Source organism: Lepidochelys olivacea (assembly GCF_965140295.1).
Source record: "Lepidochelys olivacea isolate rLepOli2 genome assembly, chromosome: 9".
Classification (NCBI taxonomy): Eukaryota; Metazoa; Chordata; order Testudines; family Cheloniidae; genus Lepidochelys; species Lepidochelys olivacea.
This window is the reverse complement of record NC_140419.1, coordinates 47,387,506-47,415,016: the sequence shown is the minus strand read 5'-3', so window position 1 is coordinate 47,415,016 and position 27,511 is coordinate 47,387,506. Positions and strand designations below refer to the sequence as shown.

Genomic DNA, 27,511 nt, shown 5'->3' with positions numbered 1-27,511 from the left:
AACAGTTTTTATATTTTAATCTTTAGTGTGATGATTTAAAATGTATTGCAGTTAACTTTATTACAAGAACATACATAACAGGTGCAGATTATAATATTTTAGTCCAGCAGTCACAGATTTTGGTTAGATATCACAAAGTCAGAAGTACAAAAGTACAAAACAAGAAATCCGCAGTCTGCAGAATACATGCCATGTAATAGGGAGTGGGCTTGTCCCTTTAGTATTAATACATTTCTTCATTCATTCTATAGAATCCTTAGCACTAAGAGTGCTTTACAAACTAAGAACTGAACACCTCTTAGAACAACTGCTTTAGTCACAGATTTATCTGCGAACCAATGCCTCCTCTGATATACGTTTCAAATGGACACTTAACCTCTTCAGTCCCAGCAGTCCGCATCATCCAATACAAAACATTTGGCATTGGAAACTCCGAGCATGGAAGGTTAAACAATTTTTGCTAATGCTGTGTGGATCACTGTGAGGGTAAGCACCAGGACCCAAATCCTAGAGAAAATATATAGCAGTTTGTTTTGTAATAAGGAAAGATATTAGGGAAGTGATTAATATTCCCCTTGAATAGGAGTAAGCTGCACATATCGCAGTTTCTAAAAGCATTTCCGTCTTCAAGTGTAGTCAGTGAGCATTAGTGATTTATTTTAAATATGTATATAAATATAGGTTTAAAACTGTGAAAGTATACAATGGACAGCAGCTTTCGGTAAGTAATACAAGGTTAGTCTTTTGAACCAAATTCATCATTGATATAACTGATATGCATTGAGGATAATGGAGTGACAGCAAGAATGAATTTGACTTTCTGAATTTAGAGCAAAGGAAAACGCACATATCTTAGTCTTAACATAGCTTTCTATGAAGGAGAGTCTCTCCTGACTCCAGCATTATGAAGAACACACAGGTATTAGCAAATCCATCATACCAAAAGACTCTACCCTAAAGAAGTCCACAGATCCTATCACATCTACTTTACATCCTATGCCATTTACTTTTTCAAAGGTGGAATCTGGGGGAAGATGAATGTTTCCAAGCTGTTGTGTAGTTATTTCCCAGAACTCTCTTGATTGCTCAGTCTCTCAAATCTGATATCGTAACTCTGTAGACAACCATGTGCTCTACAAAGCAGAACTCTAGTGAAAGATCTGTCAGATTAACAGTTTGAAAGAGACACTTTAAGACATTTGATTATCCATATATTATAAAGCTCAGGGTCAATGGGTGTCTTTTCCTTTAAGTAAAAGTACGAGCAAGCCCTGGCCTAATCTACTGAATTTCAAATATTAGGAAATAAGAGTCCTCACTGTATCTCTTCTCATAGTACAAAGATATTCACATTCGTCTTTACATGCACATGTTTAACCATGTATTTGCATTTTCCATTGCTAAACTCAAGAGTGGCCTCTGCAGGAAACACAGCTGACAAGATTTGAGCTGGTCTGGAAGACAACTACTGTCCATGAAGGACTCAATTTTTGCATATTAACAAGAACATATAATGCCATCTTCCCCGGAAATTCTTTTGAACTAGGACTGGTGAATCAGCTGAAAATACCCAGCTGCCCAGATTCAGCACTGGGCTCCTTCCTGTGACCAAGGGCATGGTGAAAGGAGCTGCATGCTCCAGGCTAGGAAGAATCAGCATAATGAATTGTGACTGCTCATTGGCCTGAGGTGCCTGTGCTTTAGTTCTTCAACCAAACTCTAGAGAGACTAAGCGACATAGTGGACTGGTCCCAGCAGTGGCCACTTAAGATTGCCTTCAGTTGAGCAGTTCCTTGTGCCCCTCCCTGAAGGATAGGCCAAGGGCTACAGAAGAACAAGAGCTGTCCTCAAGTGCTATTAAACTGTGACAAAAATAATACTGTCTAGGTTATTGTGCAGATTGATAGTCACGGTGGAAGACAGACAAGCTCTCTCATTAGATCAGAGAGTCCATCCCTTCGTAAGTGCTATAGCGGAAGCGGTGCACAGAAGGTGTTAAAATAGTTATGATAGCTTACTACAGCAGAAAGTAAAGCAGCCAAAGGCAGTTGGTATTAGGAAAGCAGCTAACTAACCAGGAGTCTTGCACAGGGAGTCCTTTCTGCACTAGCCTTTTCCCCTAACATTTCTCACCATTGCTATCTCTGGTACAGCTTCACTCGTGGCAGCAACAGCAAGTGCTCTAGTGTAGAGCAGCCACCAGTATTTTAGCCACTAGGTTGTGTGAGTTTGCTCTAAGCAGCATTAGACAACAGGGGATCTGTGTGGTGTTGCTTTACACCCGGGCTCATTGGCCCAGCTGTGGGTATAGCCTAAAGCTTATTGAGCTGGTAACCTATCCACTCTGCAGCAAGGGGACAGGCTAAATCACTCAAGTGTTCACAGTCCTCCAATGCTTTCCCACAATTCCTCTCCTGCACCCAGGACAGACAAGTTCTCCCATTATACACTGGGAAAGAATCAGAGAGTGGTTCAGCTTACTGCAGTGCTAGGAACCATGGGGTATCATGTGCCTCCGGAAATCCTAACATCTCAGACAGATGACTGCAGCACCACTGAGTTAATAGTAACTTGGGTAGGGCTCTGCAGCGTGGCCTCTTACACGTGAGCTAGGCTAAGCTGGGCATCAATCACCCAAGTTAATGCTGCAGTGAAGACATGCCCAAGGAGGTTAAAACACCAGAAGCTGTTTAGTGCCCTGTCTACATAACAGCACCCACTGGTGCTACCACCAAAGAAGTTGCATCAGTAATAGCAAAGGTGCAAAATGGTACCATGGACACAGCTAGCGTCTTACTACAGAATTCCCAGATGTGAGTCTGAAGGCTCCTTTGGTTCACTCGAACGGTCCTAGAGCCCAGGCTCCAGCCGAACCCCAGAAGTCTACACTGTAATTAAACAGCCCCAAAGCCCAGGCCCCATTAACCCAAGTCAGCTGGTACAGGCCAGCCATGGGTTTCTAATTGCAGTGTAGACATACACTGAGAGTCACGGAAACTGAGCTGAGAAGGTAGTCTTTCCATTCAAACAAAGGGAAAAGGCTTGGCTCAGACTGAAGTTTTTAACAGTTACCAGATCTGCCAACTGGGTTTTGTTATGCCAAACAGTAACCACACCTCTAGTCATATTGCAGGTACTGTAGAGGGTAATGGCAGGTGTGTCAGTGGGTAGGGTATAATGTCACACTGGGCAATTTCAAGCCCTGGGAATCAGTGATCTAATGGAGAACTGGCAAGTAAACATTGAATATTAGTTCCTGGCATCCCCTGCCTTCACCCTCACATTACATATCCCCCTTCAATTGTAAGGGAATTGAATACTTTTGAGAAGTATCAAACTGACAGCCTCAGAGAGTGAAACTTCTGTGCACTGCCCAGACACTATACTCCCACTCTGGCATAGAGTGAGGTGAGTAGGTAGCATAGATTCTGTGCCCATTCACTCCTTCCCTTGCCTAGAGAAAATGGCAACAAGGGTGTCAAGAAGGGCGATTGCTGCGGCAGTTTTGTGATGTGGATATTTGTTCACCGGGAATCTAGACACAGACCAGCTCATTTTGGACATACCAAACATTTATCAGATGGTGGTAGTTTTGGGCCACATTCAGAACAATGTCCTATAGGTGAAAAGCTCTGTGTACAAGGCATTTAAGGAATCCTTGATACTTATAACTGGTGTTGAACAATCTGCACGTTTCACCATCTGATATTTAAACTACTGTTCTTTCCAAATTCCTCAGGCTACAGAAGAGAGAACTTCAGCTCCACGTAGAAACGATGAAGGACAGAAAAACAATGGTGTACATCTGATCAATGGCAGAATAATGCCAGTTAACTACCATACCCATTGCTCTGCCCCACCCCCTCAGCAGAGGCCAAACTCCCCATGCAGTCAATGTTAATTTGCAACTGCCTGAGTAAAGCGACATTCAGGGTGAAAGCTGCAGTGACAAAAGCTGGAGGAGGTACTATTTGTCTGTGGTTTGTTTCAGACATTCTTAACAGCTCCCTTTGTGATTAGTAGCTGCTGCAAGTTGCAGTCTGTGAGGATAAGAGTGCAGTCAGCAGAATGACAGACCCGTTTAAGCAGAGTTTAAATCCACAGCTTTGGGATGCGATTTCTTGGAGGCCAGCTCAGACAGCTTTTTCAGACGTTTCTTCAGCTCCAGAGGGAATTTCTCATAGCATTTCTTGCACACAGGCTTCATGTCAAACTCCACAAACTTGTTCCTTTCAAAGAAACACTGAGCTATTAAAAACAGCACTTGCAAAACTACATTCATGGCTTAATGTTCAGTAATCGAGAGAGAGAGAGAGAGAGTGTGTGTGTGTGCGCGCGCGCGCGCTTGCTTTCTACTGAACGTATAAAACCCCTCATTTCAACACACAGGTGCCAATCTTGCCAGTATGTTCACATATCAGAATTTAATGCACACATGTGGCAGTGTTCATACCAAGTTAGGTGCCCAGCTGTGTGAACACAGATACATATGGACTGATGACTGGAGATCAGGTCCACATGTTTACCAATAATGAAATGTCCATGGAACACATTGTGATTGGTTCTTAGCAACACTTCTGCGTGGCTGCTTTCCAAAACTTGGGGGCAGCAGCTTTGCATTGGCAACAGGAAAACATTTTGATTCTTCACACTCCTCCCCTCTGTGCTGCCAAGTGCACCTCAGCCTGCTATGAATGCCCCTTACTAGCTAGTACCAGGGTGGAAGCACAATCCACAGTGCTTTTCTTCTGTTGCAGCTCAATGGCTTTCCTATGCTTGCTACTTCATAGAAATCATAGAATCGTAGAACTAGAAGGGATCTCGAGAGGTCATATAGTCCAGTCCCCTGCACTCAAGGCAGGACTAAGTATTATCTAGACCATCCCTGACAGATATTTGTCCAACCTGCTCTTAAAAATCCCCAATGATGGAGATTCCACAACCTCCCTAGGCAATTTATTCCAGTGCTTAACCACTCTGACAGTTAGGAATTTTTTCCTAATGTCCAACCTAAACCGCCCTTGCTGCAATTTAAGCCCATTGCTTCTTATCCTATCCTCAGAAGTTAAGAACCATTTTTCTCCCTCCTCCTTGTAACAACCTTTTATGTACTTGAAAACTGTCATCATGTTCCCCCTCAGTCTTCTCTTCTTCAGACTAAACAAACCCAATTTTTTCAATCTTCCCTCATAGGTCATGTTTTCTGGACCTTTAATCATTTTTGTTGCTCTTCTCTGGACTTTCTCCAATTTGCCCACATCTTTCCTGAAATGTGGCACCCAGAACTGGGCACAATACTCCAGTTGAGGCCTAATCAGCGCGGAGTAGAGCGGAAGAATTACTTCTTGTGTCTTGCTTCCAATACTCCTGCTAATACATCCCAGAAGGATGTTCACTTTTTTTTGCAACAGTGTTATAATGTTGACTCATATTTAACTTGTGATCCGCTATGACCCCCAGATCCCTTTCCGCAGTACTCCTTCCTAGGCAGTCATTTCCCATTTTGTATGTGTGCAAGTGATTGTCCCTTCCTAAGTGGAGTAGTTTGCATTTGTCCTTATTGAATTTCATCCTATTTACTTCAGACCATTTCTCCAGTTTGTCCAGATCATTTTGAATTTTAATCCTATCCTCCAAAGCACTTGCAACCCCTCCCAGCTTGGTATCGTCCGCAAACTTTATGAGTGTACTCTCTATGCCATTATCTAAATCATTGATGAAGATATTGAACAGAACTGGACCCTGAACCAATCACTGTGGGACCCCACTCATTATGCCCTTCCAGCATGACTGTGAACCACTGATAACCACTCTCTGGGAACGATTTTCCAACCAGTTATGCACCCACCTTATAGTAGCTCCATCTAGGTTGTATTTCCCTAGTTTGTTCATGAGAAGGTCATGAGAGACAGTATCAAAAGCCTTACTAAAGTCAAGATATACCACATCTACTGCTTCCCCCCTATTCATAAGGCTTGTTACACTGTCAAAGAAAGCTATCAGGTTTATTCTTGACAAATCCATGCTGACTGTTATTTATCACCTTATTATCTTTCAAATTCTCAACCAGTTCTTCCCTATTTGTCAAAATCAAATCTAGAACAGCCTCCCCCCAGTAGCTTTCTCTTTCTCCAAAACATTCCAAGAACTTGTTGGATAATCTGTTGGATAATCTGTGCCCTGCTGTGTTATTTGGCTCCTTTACTACCCCACTCAGTTGCACAAGTGTCTCTCACAAGGCAGATAAGGACTCAAGCAGCCATGAACTTCAGTGGGTCACAATCAGACAGCGATCTAGCTATCACAAATGGTGACTGCAGCAGAATCAGGCTACTGCATTCATTTGGTTGGCAAAAATCAAGAAGTGCAATTTCACTAGCAGAGTCAGTGTCCCAGACACTCGAGTCACAATTAGTCTAGAACCAACTCAGTCTGAGACTTGCCATTCCTTATCCCCCAATAGCCTCATATTCCCAGACTTCCTGCCATTCAGCTTCCACCAAGTTTACTGTGGTTAATGTTGCTCCTTTAAGCAGCAGCAAGGGGAGTTCACTGCAAGGTGGCCCACTCCCAGGAATGTGCCCACCCTCCATTAATCCAGGAAAGGGAAAAGAAGGGAAGGCTGTCTCTGAGATAAGCACAGACAAACTAATTTTCTAGATGCTTGAACTAACTTTGCCACTGTGTTTCCTAAGTCCCAGTTCTTACAAGTGACCTATAATATTATCTTAAAGCATGCCCTATATGTAGTATGCTTTTAATGCCTCGAACATTAAACACTATGCTGAGTGGGTACCTCTGGAATCACGCTGGCTGGTGTGACAGCCCTGGGATGTCCAATGCTGCATGTCAGTTACCAAACAGCCCAGTTGGAGCATGGAACTGGGGGCTCAGAGCAGTGTCATTTTATTATGGAGTGAGACTTTGCTAAGCGTTTTTAATCAGTATAAAAGAATAAAGAATTTAAAAACACTTTCCAAAACCCACATTCTATAATGAAAACACCATTTCCTTGAGCCCTAAGGGTCAGTTCCTTGATAACTGAGGCATGTTGGGCCATCAAAGCAGAGCTGGGGTGATATCAGAGGCCCTGAAACTAGGAAAGGGGCATTTAAAGTTAGTTTGTATTCATTGTCCCTGTGCCACTTACTATTTGGGGCATTTAGCACACAACTCTTTGAAAATGGGCTCAGTTACCTTTCAACAGGCTACCTTTCTAGGGGAAAGCTGTACGTACTGCAGGAGAGGATGCTACTCTACAGCTGCAGGGTGCCAGCACCATTCCCCCAGGCTGATGAAAGAGTTATCCTAGGTCTGCAAGTGTCTACTTACTTCAGTGTGAGCTTGATGTTGCAGGTGGAGCAGGAGAAGCAGTTCACACACCAAGCCTTGTTGAGAGCTGATACCACTGCGCAAAATAAGAGAAAACAACCAGATTATCTAGTCTCAGAGTCCTATCCCAATTCAGTGAGCCAAGATGTAAAAAGAAACATTGGAACCTTGCAACTGCAGGACTGCAGCAGCTGCACTGAGAAACAGAATGGGAGAGTGACCCAAAATAAGGAGAGAACAAATCTTACCGTCCCCCTCGATCACGTGGCTGCAGTTGTAGCAGACATCTCCGAAGAGCTGCATGCAGAAGGAATAAAATGGGAACTTATTTTACTGACTATGAAGGAGTCTGCCCATGCTCCCCAAATTAGACAGCTGGTGCAAACATCAAACTCCTGATGGATGCAGCAGCACCCTAAAATTCATTTACATCTCCTGAATAGCTTCTCATACACTTGCCCATTGGTCTATGGTCATTCAGAACTTGTATCCTCAAATCTTAGAAGTTTTTTTGTTGATGCCTCATACTCTTGGTACCATTATAACATGATCTCTGAGCCTGTATGCCTGGGAATTTGGGAGACAATGTCAATAGATCACAACACTGATCAAAGATAAATATCTCCTGATCATAGGCCATAAACATCGAGCAAAGAGTGCTATTTTAAAAGCAATTGATATTTAGCCTTTAACAACTCTACAAGGGAAATGCAGTATTTTGTCTGATGGAAATTGGTGTAGAGTCATGGCTGCTCATTGTATCTTTATGATAATGTTACCTTTGTGTCAGCTTACAGGACAGATCTTTTCTGTGCTTTAGCCAACCAGATGCCATGGCATTTATTTTAAACAATTACAAATAGGCTGGCTTCACATGGGTTATAGAATGTTTTCGATTCTTAACAAAAGGTTAGCCAAGCAGCCATCTGACTGGTTAACACTAATTTTATTTGGTATAATTACAGAAATTTTAATTTGTTTGCTGTGTTGTTATAGCTGTGTTGCTCCCAGGATACAAGACACAAGGTTTGTGAGGTAATACCTTGTATTGGACCAGCTGCTGTCGATGAAAGCTCTGTAGCGCTCGAAAGCTTGTCTCACCAACAGAAGTTGGTCCAATAGAAGATATCACCTCATGCACCTTGTGTCTCAGAAGTTTTAAGGGCAATCCAGGGACAGCAATTTTTTCTTTCAACAGGGAAGATCCCTGTCCCCATTACATTTTCATTCTCTAATCACTGCCACTTTCCTAGAATTATATGTCAACACATCTTCCACAGAAAACATTTTTCCTTTTTCAATTAGATTCCCCACCACCAGAGGTTATTGATATTTCTTAACAACTCACTCCAGATAACAATGCATTTCTGGTTATATGGTGCATGGGGAAAATGCTGTGCTTATTTCCCAAATTTCTCTAGGGGACATTCTTTCTCCTCAGCCCCTCAGCCGAGAGAGGTGCCTGCTGAACGGGTGTAGGACAGCAGTGCTTACCTGGTTGTAGTGAGTCTCGCAGTAAGCCAGTCCTTTTTTCTCATAGTGGCGATGCCCCAGAAATGGCTTCTCACATTTGGCACAAACAAAATGCTGCAAAAGTAAAAAGGCATTCAGTGTCGGTGGAAGGGCCTCCACAGCTAGAAGACATGCCCGGACGCGGCCCCGGAAATAAGCCAGTGGTTTGCACAAGAGTTTCAGATCTTTATACAAACACAGACAAGAAAACCCTGAAAGAACCTTGTGGGATGGTGATAGTGGGATGCTATGACAATGTAAATGACAGTCGAAGGAACAACGACACATCAGGGTTAGAAGACACACCTGCATTCTGGCTACACAACAGATTCTACCACTATCATCATCTGTTGAGCTGCACTGTACAAAAAAAATTGCTTGCAAGATTTGGAAGGTGAGATGTGTGACTCAAGAACCTCTTAATGCCAACTGGCAAAGGGATGCAGAGGAGTTACAGGAATCTCCTGATTTTGGTATGTACATTCTGGTTCAAAGAATGTCTCGTGAGGTCTCAAATGATAGCTGGTGCCCCACTGGTTATCAATATTGTTGTGAAATGTATGTACAGATACTATGTAAGGAGTTAAACACACACACACACAAAATATGTTCTTAAAGTCTCTGTGGGAGAGCTGGACACCATCAAAGGTGAAAAACAAGTTTTCTGTCAGATAAAAGATGTTTATTCATCTCTTTGTTTACATCTAAATTGAATATTGTCTCATTCACTACTGGTCACTTATCGCCAGTCAAAACTAAATGCAATGAAGGATTGTGCAGAATTTGGAGAAAGTCTAACAGGAAGAGAAAAGCAGTGGTGCTTAGGGGAGATGGGGGGAAGGAACCCTATCTAGAGATATACATCAAAGGTTTGCTCTACTATATTTGGGAGGCAAAGACGACATCCTGGCACCCTTCACTAAGGAGTAAAAGGACAGTGCTTCTGCTTCATAAAGAAGAGTTTTGGTTGAATATGCTGAAGAGAATTTTGGGTGAGAGAAGCTTCTTTAGACAAGACAGTAACTTGTTAATTAAGGTTAGTCTCTAGAAAGCAGGTTATGATTTTGTTTTACACATAACCATTTGTTTCCAATATTCTCTATTTCTTTGATAATATATTTATAGTGAAAACAAGAATATGTTTTCTAAGTGCTGTGGTATTAAGCAAAGTGCTGGCTCGGAGTTGAATCTTACATGCTGGTGTGTATTGTTCCTTTGGGAAAAGCAGATCTGCTAATTCTGTGAGTGTCCCATGGATAAGGGACTGGATACTACAGGGACTCAGGAATCGGTGTGTGCCTATGGCTACCTGTACAGTGAGAAGGAGGACTGGAAGGTAGTGCTTGTGCTACCAGAGGCTGGTGGTTTCAGGGAGCTGATCCACCACAGGCAGACTCAAGCATGCTTCATGCTAAGGGCAGGTGGTGGTGAGGTACCTCACAACCTGGGTACCCCGGGAAGTGTCACAGCGATGTTACAGTTTGTTACTTGGAGCTGAAGGTAAGGACATAGAGAGGATGTACAGAACTTCAGTGGTAAATGCTATTTTGCAGACCCCAGAATCTTTGCAATGTAATGCAGAAATTTTAAAATAATTTTCCTGAGAGTAAATTAAACAATGGTATTGTTACTGTGCAAAAGATGAAGTGCAGCATTCACAACTCTAGTGCATGTGACTTAGCCAGATAAAGCTCACCTCAGGTGAATACAGTCTGAATTTGGCCTAAACAGGAATTGTGGGAATTTCTAATGTTCACCATAACAGCCTCCAACTTGCATTAGGCCTCTGGCAGTATGCATTCCACAGGCAGTTTCACACTGATCTCACCTCAACATGCCATTGCTTCCCCAGAGCATTGACCACTCGTCCTTCGATAGGCCTGCGACAGGCTCCACAGATTGGGATACCCATCTTGTCATGGCAGGGCAGGCAATAGAGTTCCCCTTTCAGCTCCCTGGCCTCAGCAGTCAGCTCCTTCCTGAAAACAACACAAACAAGTGTTCTTGAAGCAACACCACTGACCCAAGCCCCAGCCAACAGCTGTTTCACGATTAAACCTGACACTTACATGACCTTCCCTCCAGACGTGAATATCTAAGATGAAGCTGTGGAAGAATGAACTTCAAAGCCAGCTTCCATGCTTTGGCCCCCAGCTACGCTATAAACACAGGCATCCTGAATTATGCTTGTGAAACATGGCTGTGGTCAAACCCTGGTGGTTATCTAATAGGTCTTTCTGTCCACAAATGCAAGGCTAAATCACGTTTGGCCACAATGTTTAAACAAGGTTATTTTTGTAATGTAAACAGGACCTTTGAGAGTGGCTCATTTCCAGGAACTGTTCTCAAGCCCAGTAGACAATGGTGCCCAGTAAGCAATGCATGAAGGAAGGAGAACCCTATATAGCTGAACAGAAGAACTACAATTCTATCATTTTGATTCCAACTCTTTTGATCTTTCACATACAGAACTTCTTGTCTGCCAGATAACTTAAACGCTGCAAAGTGTAGCTGATGATTACAGAGTCCAGAAAGAGACTGCACTGTTGTCCATATAGTACATTCCCTGGTTTGTTGATGGAAGCTGGGAGAGGAGAACATACCCACAGTGGGTGCAGTTGAAGTGATCTGGATGGTAGGAGTCATTCCTGAACATCAGAGGCTGCTCATCGATTATCAGGTGGCACTTCTGACAGATATACTTGCCTAGCCCCTTGGCTTTCTCCCGGTTATGGCAAGGCCTGCACAGGTGCCTGGGTGAGAATTGGAAAGAAAGGGCAGCATCAGTAGAGTCTTTCTCCCAAAGACAGCAGCCACTGTTCTAGAGGATGGGAGTTAAACATCATCTAATGGTGCTAGTGCTAACCAAACCCTGAGGTAGCCTTTCAGAGTAGCAGCCGTGTTAGTCTGTATTTGCAAAAAGAAAAGGAGTACTTGTGGCACCTTAGAGACTAACCAGGTAGCCTTGTAACTCCAACTGCCCCACTCGGATACAGTTAGGTATTTCCTAAGCCTCCTTATGTGGCATTTCTTCTCTTCACTACAGGCGTCAACTGCAGTAAAAACAGTAGACAGTTTAGCTGTCTGTAATTGCAACTCAGCTTACAAACATAATGGGAGACGGCATGTGGGCCCAAATCACTATGCATGAAGCGTCTGCTTTTGTATGTAGCAATAAGACACTCATAGGTGTGCATATCAGAGTAGTTAATAAGTGTCTTATCAGCACAGCAGAGAGCTTGTGTGCACATATGTACGTAAGTATGTCCCTACAAATCTATAAATGTGTTTGTGTTTACATAAATCTATGCACACAATCCTCTGACTGCTCTGTCGAAGGGAGTTCACTCTCAGTGCTCCTCTTGAAGGCATATTGCTAAATTACCTCCACCATGGCTGGATCCATTAGTCCTCACTAACCAGACAAACCAGAAAGCCTTTGAATCGTAGCCCTTCTACCCAAAAGCTCCCTATTAAGTTTAAGAAACAAGGGAGTCTGTACTCTGTGGTGCAAACTCTTAATATTTTTCAAACTGCAACAGAAGCACGAGTCCTGATCGGGCCTGCAGCTGACATTGCTGGGAGTGAAGTCTGTGACAAAAGGGATAAGAGATAAACAGCTGTAAAGGTCAGAGCTCCTGTTTACACAGAGCCAATCAAAAGATGAGGAGCTGAATCAGTCAGTTTTGTGCCCAGTATTTAAAAGCTCTCATGGGGTGGTCTTTAGTTTAGTTCACCCATCAGCTGTCCTCCCAGCATTAGTGTTGTTTGCTGGGTGCGGAGGTTTGGCTAAATTGAACACATAGCAGGCAAATGGGGGAATAATCAATGCCTGTTTTCTCACTATTGTCCAACCTGACGAAAACATGCTTAGTTCCCCCTCACTACAGTCACATGTACATCCCTGGTTAAGATTTAACGGTATTCTCCCAAAGAGCCCATCAACTACAGTGAAAAACAGTAAAGGAAAGGTGGTGTCATGGCTAATGCAACAAACTGACTAGGAGTCAGAAGATCTGGGTTCTATTCCTGGCACTCTCTGGGATTGCCTGTGGGACTTTGTGTAAGTCACTTAACCTCAGGTGTCCCATCTGTAAAATGGGGCTAAGAATACTTCCCTGTAGCACAGGGGTGTTGTGTGGCCTCAAACATCTATGATCCTCAGATGGAAAGCACCTGCATAAGCTGAAAGTATCATTATTATTTTCTCACTTTTTAAGTCCTCTCTTCTGAAATAGTTTCTTTCCAGGGCTGGAACCACTGTCTTCCCAGATGGAGCCACAGTCCCCACCAAAAGCAGACAGCGCCCCATTATAAGAGAGCATGCAGCTGTGCTCATCCCTGGATAAAGGCATCAGTTTTATTCAGCACTGTCAAATGGGGACTAATTATACAGGGCAGGACACTGGGACCCCTGCAGCAAGTGTCCTGAAAAAGACCCCTCTCATTCAGCTGAATAAGGGGCCTTCAACCCTTTGCACTGATAAACCATTATCAGCCCCTCCCCATTCACAAACCCTCTCTGCTGTCCCATAGACCCTCCTCTATTGCAAGCAAAGTGAAGTCTTGGAATCGCAGAGCTGTTGCCATAGCAGCCGCCCCTCTCACCCCAACTCCCACCATTATGGAATTATCCCATTCTCAAGCGTCCTGTTGTGTCTATTAATACCAGACTCCCCCCCTTCACAATACCCCTTTCCACCCCTCCAAAATAATCACAGAACTCCAAAGAGTCAGTGTAAAAGACTAGGGGGTTCAGAGAGACTTTAATAAGCAGAACAAACACTGAAATATTCAAAAATATAACAGCAGCAGCAGCCGTGGTTCCCCCCTTCCAAGGCTTCAGCTGGAATGAAAACTGCCTTTCATTGCAAGTTTGCCATCTCCTCTCCTCTGTTGTGTGAGCTGATAATGCACTATCAGAGCTAGCAGGACTCTATATAGAGGGGCTCTCTCTTCCACCCTCACTAAGTCTGAAACGGTCTGCTCCTTCTGAATCATATGACGCTTCCCCTTGATTCGCTGGCGTCAGAAGGAGCTCCCAGAGATTTACTCTAGAAGGACTTTACCCTCCACCTGCAGGACTGCGCCGTCAAGAGGTAAGAGAACTGGCTTTGGCAAGTAAAATAACGGAGGCACTTTCCTGGTGGCTTTACGCTGTCGTAGCTGAGTCAGTGAGGGTGGTGGGAGATGTACAGAGCGGCTAATACACATAGCGTACGAGCTGTTAAACAAATAGAGTCTACAAAGAATTTCATTATAATCACTCTTGTCCCCTAAATTAGATTAGCTTTCCAAATGTCTCCATTTTCAGCCATTAGTACAGACAGGCATACACCACAAACATCACCCCATTACATTATTAATTTCCCAAGGGCAACAGAGTATTCTCAGATAGAGGGGAGTCAGCTCTGGAGGGAGTTTCATTCAGTGTTAAAAGATTTTCTGGGAAAGATGAAAGACCTTCCTGCTTGACAAAGTATTTCCACCATCATAAGCACTGATCATTTAAAACAAAACAGCTCATTCCCCAGGCAGAACCACCTTTAATCAAAAGAATGAGAGAAGAGCAGAAAACTGAAGTCCACCAGAGACCTCATCATGCACTTCTAGCTGGGAAGCACTTAGATTGTAGCAAAAACCAAGCTAGCTTGATTTCTTATTTAGGATGAGCTAGAAAGTTTTGCTTATTCTTCATCAAGCCTTTTATTAACAAATAGGTAGAGCACCTGTTGAAACAGTAATATGGTTGTATAAACTATTATAACTATCCAAGAGAGTATCAATGTAGTGTGAGTGTGGGAGAGGGGGAGGGCCATAAAATATGGTTATATGCACACATTCTAAATGACTAACTACATCCCTACTTACAAATCAGCTATGGGAAGCTTGGAATAATGGCTAACCCCAGAATAGAGCTCTATTCAGAAATCTGTAAATCACTAAATACTCACACTACCCCAGCAGCGCAAGTCAAATGGAATTCTGGGCTTGGGAACCAAACAATTAAAGAATTATTCTGCCTACAGATTCAGAACCTCTTGCATTGTAGAACAAACCCCGGATACTAAATCATTTTAAAAAGGAGATATGATTTCTAATTAGCTTCAAGCAAAAGCATTTGTACATGCTACAGTGACAAGTTTACTAGAGATTACAGAGTTATTCGACTGTGTACCACAATAGAGCAAAAATAAACAAAAAGCCTAATGCAAAATTTTGCACATTTATTTTGAATCAGTTTTAAAATAATAAAATAAAATAATAATAATAATGTGCTAAACCTTCTTCATGTGTTATTACCAAAGGCACAGAGTAAAGCCATCACTGGGTTTTCCACAGCTCTAGTGTTATTGTTCTATGAACACTTAAAACCACACATTTTTGAAAGTAGCATTTCAATTCTCAAAGCCAGCACAGCAATTAATTCTCCTGAGCTACTCAGATGCCAAGGACACCTTCATTTTCATGTCAACAATCAACACTAATGGCTACAAAAATTAAAGTATGTTAAAATAGCACAAGTTAAAACTCTTGGAGGATCATTTGAGTTTAGAGGCTAACTGAAAGAGTTTTGTAAAAAGAGCCATTTATTTTCTCCACACCTTCTGACAAATTAAAAAAAGAAAGAAAGAGACCCTCACAGGTAACATATGTAACAGCAGCTTCCCCCCACAACGATACTGACTTTTGACAGACAAATACATATGTGAGCTAGATCCATCAACATTTAATCAACTCCTGCAGCCCCAATCCCCAAGATGTTTCTCCTCCCTGTGACAGCCCTACTGGACTTCTTGATATTCCTCACTCAACCCCCTGCAGTCCTGTGGTGCAATCCTGTCCCCACTGAAGTCAAAATAAGTTTTGCCATTGACTTCCACAGGGCTGGGATTTCATCATTGGTATCTTTGCTATTCTGTGTCAGATACTGACAGAAAACTGAAATCAAACCCCAAAGATCATAGCTCAATGCACCACAGGAAGTCAGTTCTAACAGAATCTGATCACCACAGAGAATTTTAAGAACATGATAAAATGCATGTCACTCCAAGCCCCTTAATGTTGGGGCTGCAGATGGGGAGCAAACTGTTGCCCGGAGGAAGATTCCACCAAAGAGCTGGCTTACGGCAAATAAAATCCTTGTCTGGACTGTAGGATGACCCGATGCCAGTCTTTTAGACTCACATCCCCCTGCTGTTTCATTTTTAACAGGGTGTTATAACTGAATATAAAACTAATGGCTAACCACAGTCTAATCTAATTCTTGCTATGAAGGATCATGCCTCCTTACACATTGTTTGTGGATGGAATTATTTAAATAAATGGAGTGGCAGAACAAGAAGTGTAAATTCAAAGAGTCACACAATGAGTATTAATGTGGATGTGCCCTGTCTTTCTATCAGCCATTAAATGGGTAGGTTTCCTCCTCCTTTAGTGTAAAATAGAAAAAATAAGAAAAATTCCTTCCGATAAGGATAACACATCTTTTAGCTTCCAATACCACTTTCATTTAGGGACTAAACTCACAAGGTTTTTTCCAAAGACACTAAGACCCAGAGTTTCAAAGAGACAAGTAACAGCAGCAAAGATGCGCACACTCCACAAACACTGTCTTTGCATGTGCACACCTAGGAAGCATGTACACAAAAAGAGGCAAGTCTCATAAGGATGGTCATACTGGGTCAGACCAAAGCTCCATCTAGCCCAGTATCCGGTCTTCCGACAGTGGCCAATGCCAGGTGCCCCAGAGGGAACAAACAGAACAGGTAACCATCAAGTGATCCATCCCTGTAGCCCATTCCCAGCTTCTGGCAAACAGAGGCTAGGACACCATCCCTGCCCATCCTGGCTAATCGCCATTGATGGACCTGTCCTCCATGAATTTATCTAGTTCTTTTTTGAACTCTGTTATAGTCTTGGCCTTCACAACATCCTCTAGCAAAAAGAGTTCCACAGGTTGACTGTGTGTTGTGTGAAGAAATACTTCCTTTTGTTTTAAACCTGCTGCCTATTAATTTCATTTGGTGACCCCTAGTTCTTGTGTTATGAGAAGGAGTAAATAATGCTTCCTTATTTATTTTCTCTACACCAGTCATGATTTTATAGATCTCAATCATATCCCCCCGCAGTTGTCTCTTTTCCAAGCTGAAAAGTCCCAGTCTTATTAATCTCTCCTCATACGAAAGCTGTTCCATACCCCTGATAATTTTTGTTGCCCTTTTCTGAACCTTTTCCAATTCCAATACATCTTTTTTAAGATGGGGCGACCACATCTGCATGCAGTATTCAAGATATGGGTGTACCATTGATTTATATAGAGGCAATATGATATTTTCTGTCTTATTATCTATCCCTTTCTTAATGATGCCCAACATTCTGTTCCCTTTTTTGACTGCCACTGCACATTGAGTGGATGTTTTCAGAGAACTATCCACAATGACTCCAAGATCCCTTTCTTGAGTGGTAACAGCTAAGACCTCCTGAGATTCCTTCCAACCCTGGTATTCTATGATTCTATGAAGTTTAGATCCCATCATTTTATATGTATAGTTGGGATTATATTTTCCAATGTGCATTACTTTGCATTTATAAAAAGTCTCCATTTTGCACATGTAAATGTGCATGCCTACTGTTACAGAATGTGCTGTGCTTTGAAAAACGTGGCCCATGGAACAGTGTTCTGCTCAAGCACTGATGCAGGCTGCCCTCATACTCTCATTTTTATTCTTTCAGTAATAAACAGGAACAAGCACACAGCTGGTTGGAACACAAAGGACACTGCATTCCTACATCTCCAAGCTTCACAGCTCAGCTACACAGCATTTCAACACAGAGAAAGAGGGACCCACTGTGGCCAGATAGGTGAATTTCTATTTCTTAATTCTATCCCTTCTCACTTCTGTTGATCTTCATCCTTCTTATCTGTCAACCAGCTTGGCAGTGGAAGGTTTCGGAGTGGAAGTCGTGTTAGTCTGTATGAGCAAAAAGAACGAGGAGTACTTGTGGCACCTTAGAGACTAACAAATGTATTTGAGCATAAGCTTTTGTGGGCTAAAGCCCACTTCATCAGATGCATGTAGTGGAAAATACAGTAGGAACACACACACACAGAGAACATGAAAAAATGGGGGTTGCCATACCAACTCTAATGAGATGAATCAATTAAGGTGGGCTATTATCAGCAGGAGAAAAAAAACTTTTGTAGTGATAATCAGGATGGCCCATTTCAAACAGTTGACAAGAAGGTGTGAGTAACAGTAGAGGGAAAATTACCACGGGGAAATAGTTTTTAGTTTCTGTAATGACTCATCCACTCCCAGTCTTTATTCAAGCCTAATTTAATGGTGTCCAGTTTGCAAATTAATTCCAGTTCTGCAGTTTCTCATTGGAGTCTGTTTTTGAACTTTATTTGTTGAATAATTGCGACTTTTAGGTCTCTAATTGAGTGTCCAGGGAGGCTGAAGTGTTCTCCGACAGGTTTTTGAATGTTATAATTCTTGATGTCTGATTTGTGTCCATTTATTCTTTTGCGTAGAGACTGTCTGGTCTGGCCAATGTACATGGCAGAGGGGCATTGCTAGCGCATGATGGCATATATCACATTGGTAGATGTGCAGGTGAATGAGCCCCTGATAGTGTGGCTGATGTGATTAGGTCTGATGATGGTGTCCCTTGAATAGACATGTGGACAGAGTTGGCAACGGGCTTTGTTGCAAGGATAGGTTCCTGGGTTAGTGTTTTTGTTGTGTGGTTGCTGGTGAGTATTTGCTTCAGGTTGGAGGGCTGTTGATTAGTCTCAGAGTTGGTATGGCAACCCCCATTTTTTCATGTTCTCTGTGTAGGTGTGTATATATCTCTTCCTACTGTATTTTCCACTGCATGCATCTGATGAAGCGAGCTTTAACCCACAAAAGCTTATGCTCAAATAAACTTGTTAGTCTCTAAGGTGCCACAAGTACTCCTCGTTCTCTTGGAAGTGGAAGAAGTCTGGTTCAGAGTACACCCACTTCTAGCCACCTATCTGAAAGACAGGTGTTTTCTTGGGATTCTGTTTCCAGTGTCTGTGTTACTGGAATTATTCCTCACCAGAAATTTCATCTCTTAAATGTTTCTGAGCAATAATCATAGTTCTGAGGGAAGATAGGGCATTACCCTCTGCTGCAGTCACTCGACTACTGCTGTATAATTTCAGGATGCAGCGAGGTTTTTGCCAGAGGCATCTTTGATAATATCAGCAACCATCTGAATGGTTTGTTAACTAGGGAAAGGGGGAACTGGCTGATCAGAAAGGAGGAAGCATCTATTTTCATATCTTCATTAACAGCAATGATGTGAAAGTCAAGAGCGTGAAAGTTTCGCACAGATAGGGGTTGGCTGGACAAAAGCCAGACTTCTACACCAAAAAGACATTCTCCTTTACTTGTGTGATCATTACTTAAGGAAAACACTCTTCTTTTCCAGATACTTTTCAGACCCAGTTCCACTTCACACTGCCTCTCTAGTCTCCAATACATCCAAGATCACTCCTGCTCCCCTTGTGGGCTTCCTTCCCTGACTAGTATTTCCTCCATCTATCCCAGCACCCTCTCCCTCCTATTTCTTCAGCTTCCTTTACTGCTTCCCCTTATACAAATATACTGTAGCATCCTGTACTACTCATAGGTGCCGACTTCTGCTCAGGCCGGTGAGTGCTCAATGCCCCTCTGCCCCCAGCCCTGTTCTGACTCCACCCCTGCCCCGCCCCCATTCCAACCCCTTCCCCAAAGTCCCCGCCCCAACTCTGCCTCCTCCCTGCCCCTATTCTGACTCCTTCCCCAAATCCCGGCCCCAGCCCCGCTTCTTCCCCGCCTCTTCCCCTGAGCGCGCCACGTTTCCGCTCCTCCCCCCTCTGTCCTGCAGCTTGCTACGCCACCAAACAGCTGGAGATAGGAGGTAGGCGGAGGAGCGGGGACGCGGTGCGTTCACGCGAGGAGGCAGAGCGGAGGTGAGGTGGAGTGGGGGTGGGGAGGAGAGTTTGGCTGCTGGTGGATGCAGAGCACCCACTAATTTTTCCCCGTGGGTGCTCCAGCCCCGGAGTACCCATGGAGTCAGCTCCTATGGTACTACTGGTCAAATACCACAACAGTATCAATGCAATGGCATTAAACACTCCCAGAATCTGGACAGTTATGACAGAATACTAGAGCCTTTTATTTTTAAATAAAAGGAAGAAAACCAGATACTTGATCCCCATTTTAAGCAAACAAGTAGGAATAATCAAGTTTTGCATAAGTCTTCAACTAGCTAAGTACAAGAGTTTAATGTGGTTTTGGTAAAAATGTGGCAGGTGCAAATAGGTTCCCCTATCAAAGAAAAACCTACAGGGGTTGATGCCATGATCCCTGGGATTGGTGGGGAGGAAGAAAAGTCCCAAAAGTTTTCTCTCAGTTTCCAACAGATCATTTGATTGCGCACGTGGGTTAGCATGCAGGTGGTTTGAACACAGATTTTTGGGATCTTTCAGACTCCAAGGCTGTCTACACAGAGCTGTACTTCCATGGTGCCCCTTAGTCTCAAGTGAATCTCCCCCATAACCCAGTTAATACAGCAGCAGGTGAGTCATGCTGACATTCACTTTGTCCCTTTGCTGGCTGCTGCCCTGTATGTCCCAAATTACATTAGCCTACATTTTCAAGAGTAACTAGTGATCTTTGAGGTGTCAACTTGGGCTCACAAGGAGTTTCGATGTAGGGGATCAGGGCATCAACCCCTGCAGGTTTTCCTTTGGTAGGGGAACCCTTCCACTGCCTTCGCTGTGTCCCAGTGAAGCACACTCAGAGGGCCCCATGGACAAGGGGATGGTGCTGCAGACACATCTGACGACCCAACCCTGCCCACATCCCTCTGACAGTGGGAGATGTACAACAGACTCAACTCCATGCACAGATGTAGTTGAGGGAGGGATCCAGCTCACGGGTTTTGTCATATTTTCATTTTATAGACTGGGGACAGGTGAGGGGAATAATACAAAAGACTCAAAGCCAGAGTAAGAGTTACAGATTTGAATTCAAGATCTGTTGCATATCATAGAAAAGCTCTGGCTAAATGTCCACGAAAGTCTGGTCATTTTGCACTGCTGCTGTGGGCAACAGTGAGAGTGACAAGAATAAGGTCAATTTCACTATGGTGCTGGTTAAGAGAGCTACAGGGTCAGTTGCAGCAGATATAGTTACTGGAGCTTTCAAGGAAGAGGAACATGCAGCGACTGAAAAAGGAGCAGAGTAGCAGAGAAATTCCCCTGGTAATAGCCAGGCAGCTGGGGAAGTCCAGTGCTTCTTCCTAAAGCAACTCAATAGTGTCTCACTGTCTGAATCACTTGAAGCAGAAGCCACTGCACTGTTTGGAAAAACTTTCTTCTGAATCCCAACTCAGTAACAAAACCAACTCTGAATTTTCTGGTTAAAAAAATAACTAAAATAAATAAATAAAATAATTTCTGGCACCTGTTCCCAGACCTAGAGACATTTCTACCAGAGATGGATATATGAACTCTCCTCTCCCCATTCTCTCCAGCAATAAGCCAGATACTCTCAGAGGGGTTTTTTTAAAAACAGAGGATACCTGTGTCTCCAGTGAAGTTTCTGTATAAGGAGCTGTGACTGTGGTCCCAGGGCTGCCATTCTGAGATTGCTCAATTAGGGTAAATTGCAAAGAAGGGCGGACAATCTCCAAAACTGGTGGTCACTCCAATACTTAGATCCACCAAGCCAACAACAAAACAGCTTCTATAATACCTTACTGGTTACCCAGAAGCCAAAAAACACAGTTCCCTTAAAGCAACCCAGCCTTGGGCTCTCTCTCAGACAGCCAAGTCAAATACGATGAGGATTACTGAAAATCTTGTTCATCATATAAAAAGTTCTACAAGTCCCAAAGGATCGGACACATTACCTCCAAGGTCAATGAATATTTCAGATCTTACCCAAATACACGCTTACAGCCAATTATTATTAAGTAAACTAAGATTTATTAAAAAAAAGAAAAGAGAGAGTATTGGTTAAAAGATCATTATTCATACAGGTATGAATAGAGTTCTTAGGTCAGTTTTATAGTACAGATGGTGAGTTTAGAGTTGCAAAGCATCCTTTCCAGAATCACTTCATTAGGTTATAGTCCAATATCCACATCCAATAACAGGGCTATCCAGAATGGCACTGGAGACCACAGTCTTGCGATTCAAACTTCCCAACTAAGCTTAAGCAGATCTGAGGTCCCAAAAGTTTTTATAGAGATTTTTGCAACCTCTTGACAGCACACAGTCCTTGGGTGAACAATAGGCTTTTGAAGTAACTTTCTATTTCCTAAGCAAATAAAATCATCCTACTGTATTTTCCACTGCATGGATCTGATGAAGTGGGCTGTAGCCCATGAACGCTTATGCTCAAATAAATTTGTTAGTCTCTAAGGTGCCACAAGTACTCCTGTTCTTTTTACGGATACAGACTAACACGGCTGCTACTCTGAAACCTAAGCATTACCAGTAATTAATTATTAATTAATCTAATAAGCAGTTCATAGACAATTTACTACAAACTTCAAAGACAAGTATAGGTTTCAGAGTAGCAGCCATGTTAGTCTGTACCCAGAAAAAGAAAAGGAGTAGTTGTGGCACCTTAGAGAGACTAACAAATTTATTTGAGCATAAGCTTTCGTGAGCTACAGTTCACTTCATTGGATGCATGCAGCAGAAAACAGAGTGGGGAGATTCTATATACACAGAGAACATGAAACAATGGGTGTTACCACACACACTGTAAAGAGAGTGATCAGGTAAGGTGAGCTATTACCGAGGGGCGGGGGGGGGGGGGGGGGGGGGGACAAGGGAAGGGAAAAAAACCAAAAAACAAAAACCTTTTGTAGTGATAATCAAGGTGGGCCATTTCCAGCAGTTGACAAGAACGTGTGAGGAACCGTAGTGGGGGGGAATAAACATGGCAAAATAGTTTTACTTTGTGTAATGACACATCCACTCCCAATCTTTATTCAAGCCTAAGTTAATTGTGTCCAGTTTGCAAACTAATTCCAATCAGCAGTCTCTCGTTAGAGTCTGTTTTTGAAGTTTTTTTGTTGAAGAATTGCCACTTTTAGGTCTGGTTTCAGAGTAACAGCCGTGTTAGTCTGTATTTGCAAAAAGAAAAGGAGTACTTGTGGCACCTTAGAGACTAACCAATTTATTAGAGCATAAACCTGGATTTGTGCTGGAAATGGCCCACCTGATGATCACTTTAGATAAGCTATTACCAGCAGGACAGTGGGGTGGGAGGAGGTATTGGTTCATATTCTCTGTGTATATATAAAGCCTGCTGCAGTTTCCACGATATGCATCTGATGAAGTGAGCTGTAGCTCACGAAAGCTTATGCTCTAATAAATTGGTTAGTCTCTAAGGTGCCACAAGTACTCCTTTTCTTTTTGCACTTTTAGGTCTGTAATCGAGTGACCAAAGAGACTGAAGTGTTCTCCGAAAGGTTTTTGAATGTTATAATTCTTGACGTCTGATTTGTGTCCATTTATTCTTGTGTGTAGAGACTGTCCGGTTTGGCCAATGTACATGGCAGAGGGGCATTGCTGGCGCATGATGGCATATATCACATTGGTAGATGTGCAGGTGAACGAGCCTCTGATAGTGTGGCTGATGTGATTAGGCCCTGTGATGGTGTCCCCTGAATAGATATGTGGATAGGGTTGGAAACGGGCTTTGTTGCCAACTGAAGTATAGACAATGAAATTACTACACCCAAGTTTCATTTAAATGTTAATATTCCCTTTTGATCTCTGAATCAAAAGACAGGATTCATCTGTTTACATGGTTAACATCTAACAAGGTATAAGTAAACACATACAACTAGTATACTACCTCTAATTCTCTAACAATACAGATTTGCATTTCAAAGCTCTATGTTAGCTATTGCTAAGGAACAGCCCTAATTACCATTTATATACTTCTCTAATATGTCTTTAAAGGTTCAATTTGGATAATTTAGTCTGCAAGATGCTTAACCCTTTCTGGCCCTATGTCACAGGAGCTCTTTAAAACCTAGGACAAATATTACCAATATTTTGGCACCAGGCCAAAAAATCAGTCACTCTTGAGTGTGTAGTGCCTATTTCCATTTTTCTGTTAACCTGGGATGTGGGTATTTATCACTTACTAAGTCTCAGAACATCTTGGAGATAAATTTACAGCTAGCTGATTGCATTACAATAATTTTCTTCAACAGACAGGAAAGGTCTGGAAAACTCAACTGAGAGGGAGGGGTTTATAATTTTAAAGTAGGTCAGACTCTGAGTTTATAAAAATTGGGCAGTGTCCTTTTAAGTACTTCTCTCGGCAAGCAAGAGACATGTTGACTGATTTCTAGACTGCCTCACCATTACCAAGGTTCTTTGTAAGATCGGTTTTCTTAATTTTTTTAGGTCCCTGGTTGGTGCCCCAGAGCTGTAGTGAGGAATGAATGGTCCAGCAGATCCCTCAAGCCTACTCCTCAACTCCTCCCTGGAAACTTCAGAACAATGTGGCAAAGAGACCCATACAGAGAACATCCTTTTTGCCACATTTTATCTCCTGGATTTCATCCTGGCTTTCGTTGGCAATACCCTGGCTCTTTGGCTCTTCATCCGGGACCAAAAGTCAGGCACTCCAGCCAATATTTTCCTGATGCATCTTGCTGTGGCCGACCTGTTTTTTGTTCTGGTTCTACCCACCCGGCTGGTATATCACTTTTCTGGCAATCACTGGCCATTTGGCGAGATCCCATGCAGACTCATTGGCTTCCTTTTCTATCTCAACATGTATGCCAGTATCTACTTCCTTATGTGCATCAGCGTTGACCGCTTCCTAGCCATCGTGCACCCTGTGAAGTCCATCAAACTCCGCAGGTCACTCTACGCCCACTTGGCATGTGCCTTTCTTTGGGTTATAGTTGCTGTCGCAATGGCACCTCTGTTGGTCAGTGTGCAGACAGCCGAGATGAACAACACGACTGTCTGCCTACAGCTCTACAGAGAGAAGGCATCACGCCATGCTCTCGTGTCGTTGGCAGTGGCATTCACCTTTCCATTTGTTACTACAGTGACCTGCTACTTATTGATTATCCGTAGCCTGAGGAGTGGCAACAGAATTGAGAAGCACCTGAAGGAAAAAGCCATCAAGATGATCATCGTTGTCCTAATGATCTTTCTGGTCTGCTTTGTACCCTATCACATCAATCGCTACATTTACATTCTCCATTATGATGGCACCAAGACTTCCTGTGAAACCCAGCGAGTCCTGGCACTCAGTAACCGCATCACTTCCTGCCTCACCAGCCTGAATGGCGCCCTTGACCCAGTGATGTATTTCTTTGTGGCTGAGAAGTTCCGTGAGGCCTTGTGCAGCTTGTTTTGTGGCAAAAGAGCTGCAATGATGCCTCCAAGTTATGAAGGGAAGACAAATGAGAGCTCACTAAGTGCTAAATCTGAATTGTGAGCAAGTGATCATATTTGCTGTCACTTCTGGGCACTACACAGCCAAGAGACTCTCTAGAGAGTAAAGGCAAGTGACCCCAAAGACAAAGATGTTATTCCCAGAGTCAGTATCATTCTTGCAATATCAAGGAGGAGAGTTCAGTTATTCTATGCAGCTACAACCAGCAAGAGCTCATCTCTGCCAGCAGACAGATTCTAATCTCAGTAAATCACAAGACATCTGAACATGAATGCAACAGCAGCAGTATCTGTTGCCCAATCCTGAAGCTGGGGCCTGAATATTTAGGGATGGAGGAAGGAAACAAGAATTTAATTAAATCATGATTTCTTCTTCTAAGAGTTTTATACTCAAGGCTTGTTCAAGCAAATGTTGGCCACCCTGAGAAACAGAACAAATGGAATTCAAGGACTAAGATTCAATGGGTGATTGCTCCCTGCCCAAAACACACACCGTTCCCTGAAATCCTATGTTGTGCCAGCCCAAGAGATTCAGTCCTGGAGTATCAGAGGAGAATAGTAGTGTCTCTAGATCTATTGTGAATGTTTGTAGAGAGTTGGGGAGATACAGTATGTGTGCTAAAGAGGGGAAAGGGGAAACCTGTGGCTGGAATAAATGGGAGACATCCTGATTCTCCAGAGATGTCAAGTTATTGTTGCCACAGACCTCTTGTCTATGCCCAGGATGTGGGCATGAGCAGTAAACATAATGCTAATATTTCAACCTGTCCTTGGGTTTGTGGGCCAAGGCCCCAGCAGCTGTCTTCAGTTACAGGCAGCATTTTCTGAACTAGCCTTGGGGTGTAGTCCTGTTTGAATGATCAGTCACCTTAATAATCTCAGGCTAAAATAAAAGGGAATGGAAAGAAGTTTCATGAAAATCAGTAAAGGGAATATCTTCCATTGGTTTATAAATGGTGAACCCTAAAACTCTGAATCCCTGTAAATATATTAGCCAAAAAGATGAAAAGTAGATGTGCTGAAAGTGTGAAACCCAGCCTGCTTGGGAAAAGCTCTTTAGAGTGTTTTATAATTATTTACATTCTGTCTCATGTGTTTTATTTGGTCTGAAAAACATTTCATTTGCTACATAGGATCACTAACCTAGTTTAGCTAAACTACCCTCACTGATAAATGCTGCACCCAATGGAACACATCTGGGTATCAAGACAAGAAGGGGAGGTAGGAGAAATCCCATGGTATAAAAGGAGAAGAGCAGAAGATTCCATTATGTCCACTAGGAACCTTGCTAAGCCAATCATATTTGCCTCTGAAGTGCTTAGATACGGCAGTGATGAGCACTATACAAAGCCATATGATAGATCAATCTTATTTACATATTCTACCCATGTCACTGGGAAGGAGCTCTCTATGTCTCCAAGAGTTTAGATCCTAAATTATGAAATCAACAGCTTTTTATCTTGGTTAAGTTCTGGAATCCTGACTGCTTTCCCAGCCGGTACCCAGCACTGCTCAAAGGCACTGGACAATCAGAGACACAAGCCAAGAAGCCAAAAGGAAAATCCATTAACCATAATTTTGGAAGCCTAGAGACTGGTGTTATATGGAGGATTACTTGAAAGGGAACTAATTATGGGAGGTTCCCTGGTGGACAGGGTGAAGCAAATAACCCTCTTTCCTTTTTCCATGTTGATCATGTCAGCGGGTAGGAACATCAACTCAATGACTCTCCCAACCCCTGCTGGACAGAGGTATAACAGTCTGAAGTTAATCCACTATGCTTCAGAATTCAAAACTATCTGCCAAACTGTCTGTCTCTCTTTTTACTGGGATGTGCTTTTGTACAAGTTTCCTGTCCTGTTTGTATTAGTTTTGCCATTCGTTTTTTTAAAACAAAAAACTTTTTGGACTTGTTTATACCTGTTATACATATATAAAATAAATAGTTTCAAAGGACCAGTGAAGAGATGGTCTTTATATTAACAGAGGCTCCCCCTCAGTCTCTCATTATGCCCAGGGTTCTCATTCAATCAGCGAATAGCCTGCGCAGAGAAATCCCCCTTCATCTCTCACACGCAGGCCAGCATCACGACTGGAATCCTTTCCCTCTCCAGCCAGCCTCCTGCCCATTCACCCAACTCTATCCACAGTCTATTGGCATTCTGCCTTCAGGCCCCTCCTCTACCCATATTTTGTTGGATA

General features: G+C 42.9%; 2 protein-coding genes across 9 annotated transcripts in view; one reads left to right on the top strand and one right to left on the bottom strand.

Annotated features, from left to right (window-relative positions):
- LIMS2 (LIM zinc finger domain containing 2) overlaps window positions 1-27,511 on the bottom strand; it is a 55,932-nt gene continuing 28,421 nt past the window's right edge. For all 6 annotated transcript variants that reach the window (XM_084638315.1, XM_084638319.1, XM_084638317.1 and 3 more), the window contains 6 exons: window positions 11,448-11,597; window positions 10,673-10,823; window positions 8,827-8,919; window positions 7,581-7,629; window positions 7,333-7,408; window positions 1-4,229 (listed from right to left, as the gene is read on the bottom strand). In XM_084638315.1, coding sequence (XP_084494441.1) covers window positions 4,082-4,229; window positions 7,333-7,408; window positions 7,581-7,629; window positions 8,827-8,919; window positions 10,673-10,823; window positions 11,448-11,597 — 667 coding nt within the window. In that variant the 3' untranslated portion in view covers window positions 1-4,081. The remainder of the gene's footprint in view (window positions 4,230-7,332; window positions 7,409-7,580; window positions 7,630-8,826; window positions 8,920-10,672; window positions 10,824-11,447; window positions 11,598-27,511) is intronic.
- On the top strand, window positions 13,625-27,224 carry GPR17 (G protein-coupled receptor 17). 3 transcript variants are annotated; one of them, XM_084639627.1, is made up of 3 exons: window positions 13,625-13,943; window positions 17,581-17,709; window positions 24,302-27,224. In XM_084639627.1, exon 3 carries the CDS (start codon window positions 24,336-24,338, stop codon window positions 25,350-25,352), a length of 1,017 nt encoding a protein of 338 aa, XP_084495753.1. In that variant the 5' UTR covers window positions 13,625-13,943; window positions 17,581-17,709; window positions 24,302-24,335; the 3' UTR covers window positions 25,353-27,224. The 3 variants fall into 3 exon arrangements, with proteins under 3 accessions (XP_084495753.1, XP_084495754.1, XP_084495755.1); XM_084639628.1 differs by lacking the exon at window positions 17,581-17,709; XM_084639629.1 differs by lacking the exons at window positions 13,625-13,943; window positions 17,581-17,709 and adding an exon at window positions 20,212-20,440.

Bases quoted from the DNA above. Each gene is read 5' to 3' on its own strand.
- GPR17 (XM_084639628.1), top strand. From the start codon at position 24,336: ATGAATGGTCCAGCAGATCCCTCAAGCCTACTCCTCAACTCCTCCCTG.